The following is a 12,897-nucleotide window of genomic DNA, read 5'->3' as shown; positions in this document are numbered from 1 at the left end:
TCTCTCCCTCTCTCTCTCTCCTCAGGCCATCCCTCCATTTGAATTCCCCAAACCTCCCAGTACTCCGAACCTTGTGACCTTCCTGACGCAGCAAGGTTTGGTGATCGGCTCCCCTTGCAGCAGGACTGCCCCGGTAGAGCCCAGAGACCCAGGACAACATGCAAGTACACAGGTCACCCAGCCTGCCCACTGCCTCCACAGACTGAGTGATGATACCAAGGGCTTTGGAAGGTTAGATTGCTGTTTTTGCTCTTGTTTTTTATTTATGTTTACCACATTGATTCTGGACATCCAGGAGGGATTGATTCCATTTAGATACTAAATAGACACAATGGAAGTGCTTATGCAGTGGCGAACAGTTTTAGGTTTATTATATATGAAGCTTTTTTTACAGTAAATCCTTTACATTACATTGAAGCTGCATTCAAATTGCCCCTTTTATTCATTCTTCTCATGTATGTCGAAGAAAGGTCAAGACAGGGATATTGAACCTACTGGAGTGGATAGAAGCACTGTTAACCGTTATAGCTTGCAGGGAAAGAGAAGTAAATGAATGGAAAGGAAATATTTATTAAACAAGGATGTTTGCCTTTCTCATATCACTTTCTTCCCGTCTATGCCCTCTGTCTCTGTGTTTCCTGTGTCTGTGGTGCAGGTCTCAGAGTGCCGGTCTTCTGTCTGACATGCTGCTGATGGCTGCATTTGGACCAGGCGGACTTGTAGGTGACCGTGGCAGCGCAGAGAACCTGACCTCTGAAAAAGCCATAGACATAACAGGTAGGCACGTTTGACGATTGACAATATCAGACATGTAGTTGGCAGATTATTATTTCTGTTTTTCACATGTACTTCAGTCCAGCACCTAGTATTTATCTCTTCTGGATGTGTGCGCTCTTGTATACTCCAGTGTGTTTACTTGGCTCATTCCAACGTTCGACAGGCTTACTTCAGGATTCGATGCATATTAAAAACCCCTGATATAACAATGAATTATTAAGGTCTGCCCTACCTTTAATCATTGCTCTTCCCTGCCCTCTAGTGCCCCCCAGTGGTGGGGGAGGCCTTGCACCTTGCTCCAGCAGCCCTGCACAGGTGGTTTTCACTGTGGGCTCTCCTCCCAGTGGCAGCACCCCACCTCATACCTCCAGACAGAGGAAATACTCAGGTAGCACATGCACATCCTAACGCAGCTAAATACAAGTGATTTGTCTTCACATCCCTTCTGCAGCAAGTGGGAATCAAATTCCACTTACACAGCAGCATTAGTATTACGCTCTGCAACATAGAGCACTGAGAGGCTGTTACTTTCATTTCGCATGATGTGGAAACTGAATTAAAAAAAATGAAATTAAGCCCCACTGTGGAGAGTAGTCACATTTAGGGAGTAATAACCCAAATGACTAAACACACAATTTTCAGATTGGTAATTGGCACTTAGTATGTATAAAAGGAAAAGTTCATGTAGCTCCTGGTGGATGTTGATCATTAACATCATTAAAGCTTGGACAGTGGTTAGCAACAAGGGTTAATACCAGAAACAACAAGCAGCATAGCAGCAAAAATGCTTGATGAACAGAAAATGTATGTTAAATCCGTTTTGTTTTGCCGTGTCTTTTTGTGACTCCTGCAGGCTCATTCACTTCAGTCAGCCCCGCAGGCTCCTTCACAAGCCGCTACCCACAGACAGGAACCTATCTGGATGGCTTTGAGGCTCCCTCTAGTCCTCGCTACAGTTTCACTGATCCTATCACAGCCAACATGGGCGGTGCTGTAACCTTCGAGCCTCCTGACCTGCCTGAGGAGACGCTGATGGAGGTGAGAAACAGGTTTTATACACAGATCTGGAAAGTAGTGAAAGGGGAGTCAGCCCCTAGATCCTGTGTATTCTATTTATGTGTGCAGCAATGACTCCTTTTGTTGTGTAATCAATCAGAGGTTCATTCTCACGAAAACTTGAAACAAAGAATCCCTCTAGAGACTGTAGACTGTGAGAAAAATAGAAAAAAAGAGAGCAAAGTGCAGTTGAAGTTTCTGTAGCTCAAGTGATTTTGGCAAATTGACCTGAAGTGGAATCTGAGAGAGGAATAATGAAATGCACCGAATGCCCTTTCCCCCTCGTAATGCGGACTGAATGCAAAATCACATTCTGGTGTCCTCTGTTTTAAATTCTATGAGTAAACCACCTCCTGCCTCTGTCTGTCTCTGAGTGCAGCAGGAGCATACAGACACTGTGCAAAGCCTGCGCTTCACGTTGGATTTCGCCTGCTGTCTGATGGAGGTGGCTGGAGCGCGTGGTGTTGCGGTGATGGGGGAGCTGGGAGACATTTCTCATCCCTCCCTCTTTCAGCAGCAGAGCCTTGTAGCAGATCAGATAAGCTCGCTGAGCCGAGAGTGGAGGTAAGGCCACGGCTGTGAGTCTTTGTTCATGGCCGTGATGCTGTTTATCCAGTGTGGATGGGAAATTATTCCAGTGTGGATCTTTTGTCTGAATTGAGAAATATCCTCAGGGACAAAGCAGTTTTTTGTAATTGGGCAAAAAGCAAAAAGATTTGTCAAGTCAGACGTTCATGTTGCAGTTAAGAGATTTGTAGAGCCTACTCAGGAGGACTGACTGAAATAGAATTTCTGCTGCTTGGTATAACAAGCTTGAATGCATTTTTGCATCAGAGCAAACAAAGACATGCTGACATAAGTAAAGAAAAAATTAAAGAAAAAAAGTGAGTTGTAGAAATGGAATGCAGAGAAAAATGAGGATAAGATGTCGGGGAGTTAGATAATGGGCAGCATGTTGTTTAATGAGAAAGACTTGGCTATACACATTATTTCTACAGATATTTGACCAACTTTTATAAGTGAACGGCAGAATTGTATTGTTTTAATTTCCTGTCTCATTTGTGGATTCATAATTGAGTTTTAAGGACTGTGTGTGTGTGTGTGTGTGTGTGTTCCTCTCCTCAGTCATGCAGAACAGCTGGTTCTCTACCTTAAGACTGCAGAACTCTTGTCAACTGCCTTACACACAGCCATGGAGCGAGTTAAACAGGGAAAACTCTACCCCTCTGCTACAGTCAAACAAGGTATGAACCATTTCATTTTGGAAGGGTCTTGTTAAGGTGTCTAATATACAGTACATCTTAAAGCAGAAGTTTTGATTGTAACAGAATGCATTTTCTTGTCCATATACAGTAGTGAGGAGGCTGAATGAGCTGTACAAGTCCAGTGTGGCATCCTGCCGCTCACTCAGCACCCGTCTGGAGCACTTCTTTTCCAGGAAGCACCGTCTAATGGACCAAATCACCTCCATCACAGCTGAACGGCTGCTGTTCAGCCACACTGTGCAGATGGTAAGCCAGAGGAAAAGTGAGACAGCTGGGAAGCAGAGAAGGAGACGAGGGTTACTGACCAGCAGGCCACAGCGTAATCATTCAGATACTGTGTCCAGTGAATAATTAGTGAAGTTTATATGGCAAAAATATCCCTCCTACCCTCTTTATTTCTCTCTAGCAAGCTCCAAGCATTTTCTCCCAAACTATTGCTTTATGATCACTGGATATTGTAAAGAAACTAAAGTACTTGGATAGTGTTTAAAGTGCTATATATAGACAGCTAAATGTATTTGTATATTCACTCAGGAAAGAGTAATACATAGAGCAACAGTAACAGCGTTACTGAGGCTTATTACATGCCCCAGCAACATTTTTATTTTTTTTAAATCAATACTAATGTATTAACTTCAGCATCCTGGTGTCATCTCAGGTTCAGGCTGCTGCGCTGGACGAGATGTTCCACCAAGGTGAAGCATCGGCCCTGCGCTACCATAAAGCTCTCCTGCTGATGGAGGGCCTGTCTCTGCTGCTCACTGAACAGGATGACATCCTCAGTGTTAGCAAATGTATGTATGTCTGCCAGCTCCAGCAAAAAATCATCTTGAAAACTGTTTTGTTACGTAAATGTGTACAATATTTCACCGTAACGCACATTGACAAAACAGAACTAACCTGCATGTCTTTGGATTTGAAACCGTAACATAACGCCTGGAGGCTACCCATGCTAACACAGCATGGAAATGACTTGCAATTCCACTGACTTGTTTCCTTCACCCTTTCTTTTTGTGTCTGCAGGTAAGGAGTGCATTGAACGTCGCCTCACAGCTTTGCAGTCAGGCCTCTGTGTTTGAGTCCTACGCTGCCTCTTGGAGTGGGGATATGATGTCAGTCATCTGCACCCTGCACATTACCATTACAAACCAAAATCTGCACCCACGTCTCATGGTTCTCACTTAGACATGGTTTAGTTTTCACAAGACAACCACAAGACTTCAGTGAACCTCAAGGATTTGTGCTCTTCTCTAAATGACTTGCCATTCGGCTCAAGTTTTGGACAGTGGCAGCGACTTCCCCAACACTAAACTCGAACCAGTGTTGGACACGAAGCACTTGAGCTGTGAAAGAATGTCTACGCTCTCGTCCATGTGAGAGGACTTTGATCCTGGCACTGAATAGGATATGTTTTGCCAAGAAGAAGCTTACCTTCACTAGGCGTAACACATGCAGGAACAATTATTGCCAAGTAGTCACATACCCACATACAGTACTTATCTAAACATAAACAGATAGCTTTTTGTTGGGCAATTATTCATGCTACAAATTTGCTATAGGCGACTCTATAGACAAATTGTTCTTTTTTACCAAGTACCAGTAACTGGAGGGAGTGTACAGAGTCTGCTGTACACCTACAAGACAGAGAATGGCCGAGTATCATTCTCATCAAATGTATGTTTGTCATACACCGTTTGTTTGCTTCCCTGGGTTTACTTTTTCTGATTTTATCAGTGCATACGAGCACTATTACAAAACTGTTGCCAAAATGACTTTAAAAAAATGTGGTTTCATTTTTGTGTTGGGTGTTATCTTAGATTCGCTGTAGGTAACTGTGCTGGTTTGGGCACTTTACTGATTCTATACTAGCTTAATGTCAAAGACCACGTCCTATAACAATGATGTAATTTTGTTTTGTTAAATGGTGGCAGGTAGTAAAGGCAGATAATGGGTCCAGAAAACACTCACTACCCCACTGCTACATGCAAAATATAGCTTTTAATTCAAGAGGGACTGAAAGTGGTCTTTTGGCATCCCTGATCGCAATCACGTTACAGATGCTGCAATAACCTGGGTTGCATTCCTCAGGTGTACAGAAGCTTAGATGCTGCTGTTGCTGGTAATTTCTTCACACGATTCCATACTCTGTTTGTATGTTATCAATCAATCACGTCGAAGTTAAGCAAGTATAATCAGATTTGAATGTAGGGCTGACAGGAGAGAAAGAGCGGTAATATTAGCCAAGTGTTAAATTTTAGAGTTGTCTGAATGTTTTTGCACTGTTGAAGTACTGTAGAGAACGATCTTGAGTGGAACATGCTAAACATGTTCTGTTTTTGTTGATACCTACACAGATTTGCTTATTTAGGTTTACTAGACTTTTATTGCAGTTTTAGTTGTATTGTAGTTACTGTCATAAGGTGTTCGATGTGAGAATGTTGACTCAGAGATGGTATAAGCTATGAAACCTTAGAAAGATTTCTTTAAGAAGAAAAAGGACAAGAAAAATCGCTTTACACTGAAAAAAGGATTTGCATTGATTGTGTCGTGTTCTCTTTCAGAGTAGTCAGTGTGTGTTTAATTTTGAAAAGTGTTCTGCTGATTTGGCGTGCTAGATGAACGTTTGTATTTTACCTGAACTATATTTGTATTGTTGATATTGACCTCACAGGATACCTTTACTCCCCCAAATTGTGGGCCAATGGGAAGGGTCGACTTCTGCTTTGGTTGCTTTCAGAGAGAGATGTTTGTGTGCACGCACACACGTGTGTGTGAAGTGAGGTGTGATGTATTAATAGACAGTGGGATTTGCTCCTTACAGAACTAAAGACATTGTTCTGTAAAAGATGTATGAATGATTATAATGATTTGATTTTGACTCCAGTTGACTTGCGTGGATGTAGTTGACTCTGGGTAAGATCCCACTTTAACATGTGAAACTAAAATATCTCCTGAAAAGAGATGGATCCTCCGGTGTAACCCAATGCCAGGCCCTAGTGTTACTTTCTTTTCCCTGAGGTTTATTTTCCTCTGCCTTTTTAAGTTAAGATGGTAATGAAGTGCATATTTTAGAGTAAGGTGTTGGTGTATGGTGAGGGCCGAAGATGGTTTACGCTGAGATTACCAAGCCAATATAGTAGCACTGTCAGCAGAACAGAACAGAGGAAAGGGTTTTTACTCAGTGACGATTTCTCTAAATATACATTATGTGTATTTGCTTTGTGGCCTTCTGTATTTCGTCAGCGAACTTCTGAAATGTTTGCGTGTTTCAAATGTTGAGCGTACATTCCTAATATCGACTCATCCACGGGCTCTCTGTCTCTTACACATGCTGCTCTGTTGGCCTCTTATACCTTTATAATACCGATGCATGTGTCACTTTTTATTGTTCCCTACAATCATTGCCATCGGCCAGCCTAACGATGATTATCTTGCGTAGGAGTCAAAATCGCCATAAAAATAATTTGAGCAGCAGTTGAAATAAAAAAAGAGTATAATAGTAGAGTACAGAAGGTTGGCGCAGGAAGTGTGGAGATGGGGCCTGACAAAGGGGCACGTAGACTCTACCAGCTACTGTTCAAAGTATCACATAAAGATAAAATGAAGTATAACCTTCATGAAGATTCTGCTATGTGCACTCCCATAATAGAGCTGTCAATTATTTGGATTATTCTTTTTGTATGTTTGATAAGAACATACCTGAATGTTTTCATTTTGTGTTTTCACTTTACTAATTCTGTATTACCTGTAAATATTGTAAATTAAGTTATTGTCGTTATTGTGTATATGATGCTGCAGGCATGGAGAGAACAGTACCATACCACCTATACATTTCCAAAGAATAGGCCTTCTGCTGATCTTCCATATTGTCTCTTACTGTTGCAAAATCATTTTAATGTTGTCATATCTATGACAAACACACTATCTCAGTGTCCCTGTGTGTGATGTAACCTTGCAACATGAATAAAGTGAAAGGAAAGGTAATTTGTCTGAAGATGACGTGAGTTTCCTCTGCGGTCATGTCACCTCGGTTATGGAGTTTAAAGTCTTGCTTGAACAGACGCTCCTTTAGAAATCCTTAGTGCCGTCAGAACCATGACATATGCTACATATGATCCTATACACCTGATCCTGACCTACTGTACAAGGGAGCTTGACGGGCAGCTAGAGCTACTGTCTGTGCTGACCTATTAAACCTGCCTAAGACCAATTATACTGGATATTAGGGACTTTAAATTAGGTCTATTTAAAGGAACATACCAGTGTTTAGACAAGTCACATCTACTTAACATTACGGCTGGTCGTTCTCTAAAACGTACTGTTTTGTTTTAGATTTTTGTTTTTAAATGTCACTGGTTTCTATTATTTCTCTTCCATCTTTAATAGGCACATTATACAGTAAAGTAAGTGGGTATTTTATGTGGGCTCCTGTAATGTACCCTCCTTGCTCTTTTGTGAGTAAGTTGCTTTAATTTATATATTTTATTTTTTTCAGCTGTAAAAAATATACATTATTTAAAATGGTGAAACAAATAATTAAACCACACACTCCAAGAATCATATTGACTAGCCCTAGAGGTTAGCCTGTCAGGCAGCGTTTCCAAGCCTGGGTGCCGCCCCTAACAAGCTCCACCAATCAAATGGTTCTGTTTAAAAGCTCAACCAATACCACTGCCAATCCTAGCCAAGGGGGCGGGACCCTGCGCAGCTTGCCTGAGAGCTTGAACTGAGGGCAACGACAGTACCATAGACTGTTAGTTGTCAGGGCAACGTTGTGTATGAGTGGGGCGCATGTCAAATGAGTGCAAAAGTAATTCAGGTACTTGAGCTGTTAACAAGCAACACACTTAAGCCAACTTGCTAGTTGTAATAATATAATGGTAGAAGAAAACACAGTTAGTTAGCGAATGGTGCTACTTTGTCGCCGGTCAACTTCGTGTGGAAACAAGCCGTCGCCGCCTCACTAGCAAACACGGCTAAAATGGTTCGTTAGCTTGATGAACCAAAGCCATGTCAAGTTATAACCTTCCGCCGGTGAGGCATTTGCCACAGTGGACCCGAGTTGGGCGCCTCGGGAAGCCTCGCTCTCCGCGGCTTTTACCGGCGAACCAGCTGCAGCCGCTGCCCGTTGTCCCGTCAGCGGACAGGGGAGCAGGGAGAGCAGCACAGGGGTCCTGTCCCAGCGACATGGACCCCCGCGTCGCCTCAATGCAGAAGAATATCCAGTTCCTTCAGCAGCAACACAAGGAAACTCTGGAGAAGCTCCACGCAGAGATAGAGTATCTCAGACGGGAGAATAAAGGTGAAGAAACGAGTGGAAAGTGGGGAAATGTCCTTAATGATTGTGTCCAGTGATGAATACTTTAACCCTGGCTGTAGGCGGAATATGTAACCTAATAATTTGGAATAATCATAAATGATTCATATGTTGTTGACATCTCAGTTAGAGACCAGTAGGTGAGCCACACAATGCATAGCTGATATCAAAGGAGTGATGATAATTGTATAGCCCTTTTCAAAACTGTAGTTATAAAGTGCTTTACAGAAGAGAAGAAAAGAAAAAAAAACAATGAAATAAGAGAGACTTAATTATTATCATCAAGGAATTGGCTACTTCACCAGGACAACTGAGTAATCCCAAGAATTAACTTCCTTTTTACAAGGTGTGAACTCAGAAACTTGTTCAGGTTTCTTCTTATTATATAATAAATGTATAAGTTTATGACAAAGACCTGGCTGTCTCCTCAGAAGGCGCTGAAAAAAAAGAGAGACATTCAATCTAGGTATGGTGGTCGCATAGCAACTGTGGGGGTTTGATGGTCTCTCAGTGGGAGGTGGACAGAGATCCGGTGTCACTTTACTGAACAGGCCACATGCCGTTCCATATAACTGCATCTCACCACCCATCCGGAGTCTCCCCAGTCATCTGTCCTCGCGCCATCACAGCCGTCAGGCCCCCATGGACGCATGGGTCGCTTTGCCGGGACTGTGTTACAAGATTGTGCCTCTTATGTGCCTCCCCAACACACACTAAACTTGTCATAATATGGATGTTGCAGAGTTGCAGTATAAGCTGATAATGGAGCCTCCCAAGTCGAGTAGAAAAGGTAAGACGTAATCCTGATGTGCTGCTGTTTTTGTTTGGCCCTGCTGTGCGCAGCTGATGTTCTTGCAGGATTGGGATGGTTGAAAGCAGTGGGTGTACACTGTGATATCGATATATACTGAGAAACATATATTCAAGTTATTAAAGGGATGCTTCCTGTGACGAACATGTGTTATCTCACAGTGTGCGTTATTATATTATACAAACCTTCTGTGGTTCAAAGGCATCCCCGGAGTGAAGGCGATGTTCTCGTTGTTAATATCTCATGTAGGACAATAAGGTGAAACTCAGTCTGCCAAAAAACTTCGTCTCGGCTCCCCCATCTTCTAGGAATGACACACAGTCGACGAGGCGTTAGACCACCTACTCAGGGAAGTGAAGCCCACACGGGACTCTACCTGGAGGAGCAGCTGCAGGACACGCGACCCTCACAGGACCAAGCACTAAGGTGAATACCCGTCCAACTACATCTGGTTCTCACTCAGTACTTCACCTGCCTACCGAGTCAGCCTCAATACTGACGCAGTGTGATTGGATTTTATGTATGATTTGTGTTTTTTTTCGAAGATATTCACACACAAAATGTTCACTAGTAACATGGCTGTGATGACAAAACAGGTAGCGACATTCGTTGGTAATTTGATGCAGCTAGGACAGAGAAGAACAATGATAAGAAATGGCATGTTGGTTAAGAAATGTTTCTATAAATATTGACAGCATGTACTTGATTTGGTGCATTTTAGACGTTACAATATAGCACTGAATAATATAGGGTAGCATAGCATTAGAATAACATTAATAGCAGCATTAATCGCACTAAGAAGATATGAAACAACACATTGATTACCACAGGCTGTGGTGTGCCACAGTTACAGCGTGTGAAGCAAAAACCGGGTTCACAACTGGTTTTAGTGTCAGCAGCAGACGGCAGGTGGTTTTCCTCACTGTTTTAAATGCCTGAAGTGAATTATAGTATGTTTAATTCTTTCAGTCCTCTGATGGTGGTATGGGTGTCTACAACTAAAGGGGCATATGGAAGGGCCCATACCATGTGTTATTTTATAAAAAAGATACAGTACATTGTTATTTGAGCGCTTATTCAGGTGTTCCCAGCTCACAAAGTCATATTTGTTTAAATAAAATCGTGCCCACGGTTTGTAGTCTGCGCTAATGCAAAGACTACTGATTTAACTTAGGTGTAGAAACGAGGCATTTACAGCTACAACTGCCTTTAACAGTTTCTGTGTCACTTTTAATTCGCATCATCGCACTGACTACTTGGGGAGAAGCATCGGAGAGAGCGGCGAAACTCTCAGATCTGCCAGGCAGGACCCCGGTCCAGAAGTGAAGGGGGGCCTCATCACCTCGTTACAGCCTCTGCGAATTCACAGCAGCCCCTCCCATCCCCCGCGCGCTCCCACACTACAGGAGTGTGAGGTCATCATTCGGCAGCTCTACAATGCTAACAGTTTACAGTCTCAGGAAGTAAGTGCCCATCATCAGATGATGTTTTGGAATTCAAAAATGCAGTATTTAGTGTTTTTTATTATCTTTTTTAAATGTTTCTGTGGAAATATCTTCATTATAACTCTGTCTTTTAGATTATACGTGTGAAGGCTTTGCTGAGAGACATTGTTTTGAGCAAGAAAATTACCCCAGAGAACCACATTCTGACCAAGGCCTACCTTGTTGATGGTACCCGGTAAAGAGATTAAGAATATTACCATTTTTATCATCTAAAGAAATTAGCACACTTGTGGTAAAGGTCTCTGTTTTGTACTTCTCAGCAAATCTTCAGAAGAAAAGAAATTTCCAAAACTTGGTCTCCAAACATTTCCGGAAAAAATGTATGTAAATCCGTGTCTCTCTCTTCCTCTATGCAACAGATTGCTTTTTACTGCATTTACTGATGTCAGAAAGCCACATTGGCCCTCTCTGTTACCTCTACATATGTTTCCTTTTCCAGGTCTGGACCCTCTCAGTCTGGGGTGGTCCTCCCAGCCCTCAAACAGAGCCTCGGCTCCTCCATTGCAGATAGACAGAGGAGGACCCGCGCTGTGCAGAGAGACCGTTTCAAAAGAACGGTGCAGTGACAGGATCAAAACTACCACAGCGTCAGCTACATCCACCTCAGGACGGGGCTTTTCATGGCTGACCTGTGTTTTTTTTTTTTTACTGCTATAACTCACAAAGGACAGTTAATATTAAAAGATTAAAAAAACAAAAAGGTCTATTAGCTTTTAAATTTGCACACAAAAAAGATCTAGCTGTGTACTGGGAATGGTATTTATTTATTTAATTGCTTACCAAACAGTACATTTTAGGACATTTTAACTATTAAACTTTGACATCTTTACCTTAACACTGGCTGCTTATTTTAGCTTTAGTTTAGTTTTCACTGCACATTTGTTGTAATTCTGCCAAAAGGATGGTGGAATTGTCTGATATAACTAATCACCTGTCACTTTAAAACAGTAAAGTATTCCTAACTTTTATTTGTGCAAGCAACCAAAGTTAAGCCTGTAAACGGACATGCAATTAATAATACAGAAGACACTAACAGGCTGATTTCTCAGGCACGTTTTGTATTGGTGTGTATTTACATAGTATGGAGCAGTGTCATGCTTTAACTGGCCAAGTGTTACCAGTCATACACCTACAGTACAACTAAACTAAACTAAACTCTATGAAATGGTCACAACACAAAATAGCCCTGTCCTCGTGCTTTCTCCAGACTGGTGTCCCTTTCTGTTCAGCAATCAAAAGAATATGCACAATTTACTATTTAGTGTATGTGATGCTGTGTATTTTATACCATAATTATGACACAGCATAAGTAAGAGGGGGTTACCCTGCCTAGAAAAAGTGACCTGCTTGTTTCCATGTGCATACACTTATTACATTCATCAGTTTTATTGAAATGATGTTCTATCGTGTCACTACGCATGAGGGAAGTGAAAGCATCTTTCAACATTACAGACTTGCCAGACCATGCAGCATAGAGCTGTAATTAATACTGCAGATCTTAAGAAATTTGAGATATTCATTGTTTTGTTTATTTGAAGGATGACATTTGGTGCAAACCTTTCTGTTTGATTAAGCCCAACTTTGACCCTGCTTATATGGATCAGGAGACATATTTTTAGTGTCTCTGTCGCTGAAGAGGCCTTGTTGGATTGTGTTGTGGTTGGTCATCAACATGTAGTACACATTCTGCATGAAATTGATTCAATGTATATCACAAAACTCCCACATTAAATTTCAATGTTCATTTGCCCTCTCTTAAATCTGCATTGTTATTGTGGTTCTTTGCCCTCTGGTGGCTTTGCTACAATGACTTGCAACATTTTCAGTCCCATCAGACTACTACAGTTCTGTATTAACTCTCCATGTGTGAAAATAATTGGTAACAAAGATACAATCTGTAATGTTATGCTGGTTCCACAAGTTTAAACCCCTGTTGTGTTCTGACTGAAACTATGAGGAAGTGCTTACTTAAAAACATTGTGAACAGAACACATACCAAACTGAAAAATGAGGAAGACATTAAGTGGGTGCTTGTGTCCAGGGGGTACTTTTTAAATTCTGTTCTGATAAGTTCTATGCAAAAAATTAAAATAGTAATGGCATGGCATGTTCTAGGGGTGTTGAGGACTTTGTTTGCTTCATAGACATGTCAAATACAGAATTAAG

At 41.7% G+C, this 12,897-nt stretch overlaps 2 protein-coding genes across 5 annotated transcripts in view; both read left to right on the top strand.

Annotated features, from left to right (window-relative positions):
• The window catches only part of ulk1b (unc-51 like autophagy activating kinase 1), a 21,614-nt gene extending 14,532 nt beyond the window's left edge, over positions 1–7,082 (top strand). For all 4 annotated transcript variants that reach the window (XM_035667673.1, XM_035667670.1, XM_035667671.1 and 1 more), the window contains exons 19-27: positions 26–231; positions 656–777; positions 1,040–1,165; positions 1,631–1,815; positions 2,213–2,397; positions 2,959–3,077; positions 3,187–3,344; positions 3,757–3,892; positions 4,122–7,082. In XM_035667673.1, the coding sequence (XP_035523566.1) occupies positions 26–231; positions 656–777; positions 1,040–1,165; positions 1,631–1,815; positions 2,213–2,397; positions 2,959–3,077; positions 3,187–3,344; positions 3,757–3,892; positions 4,122–4,177 (1,293 nt within the window). In that variant the 3' untranslated portion in view covers positions 4,178–7,082. The remainder of the gene's footprint in view (positions 1–25; positions 232–655; positions 778–1,039; positions 1,166–1,630; positions 1,816–2,212; positions 2,398–2,958; positions 3,078–3,186; positions 3,345–3,756; positions 3,893–4,121) is intronic.
• Positions 7,083–7,890: 808 nt separating this feature from the next.
• On the top strand, positions 7,891–12,385 carry si:ch211-222n4.2 (uncharacterized protein LOC101885505 homolog). The gene is made up of 7 exons (XM_035668105.1): positions 7,891–8,400; positions 9,158–9,205; positions 9,535–9,652; positions 10,494–10,689; positions 10,806–10,906; positions 10,992–11,051; positions 11,171–12,385. The coding sequence occupies exons 1-7, from the start codon at positions 8,109–8,111 to the stop codon at positions 11,295–11,297; spliced, it is 942 nt and encodes a 313-aa protein (XP_035523998.1). The 5' UTR covers positions 7,891–8,108; the 3' UTR covers positions 11,298–12,385.
• Positions 12,386–12,897: the final 512 nt, after the last annotated feature.

The sequence above is a fragment of the Morone saxatilis genome, unplaced genomic scaffold (genome assembly GCF_004916995.1).
Source record: "Morone saxatilis isolate NCDOM2014 unplaced genomic scaffold, NCSU_SB_2.0 Contig21, whole genome shotgun sequence".
NCBI classification, from domain to species: Eukaryota; Metazoa; Chordata; class Actinopteri; family Moronidae; genus Morone; species Morone saxatilis.
The sequence above is the reverse complement of the archived record's forward strand: the minus strand, read 5'-3'. Positions and strand labels throughout refer to the sequence as shown.

Bases quoted from the DNA above. Each gene is read 5' to 3' on its own strand.
- si:ch211-222n4.2 (XM_035668105.1), top strand. From the start codon at position 8,109: ATGTCAAGTTATAACCTTCCGCCGGTGAGGCATTTGCCACAGTGGACC. The intron at 9,653-10,493 runs GTGAATACCCGT...CTTGGGGAGAAG, and splicing joins TCACAGGACCAAGCACTAAG to CATCGGAGAGAGCGGCGAAA. The intron at 10,690-10,805 runs GTAAGTGCCCAT...TCTGTCTTTTAG, and splicing joins ACAGTTTACAGTCTCAGGAA to ATTATACGTGTGAAGGCTTT.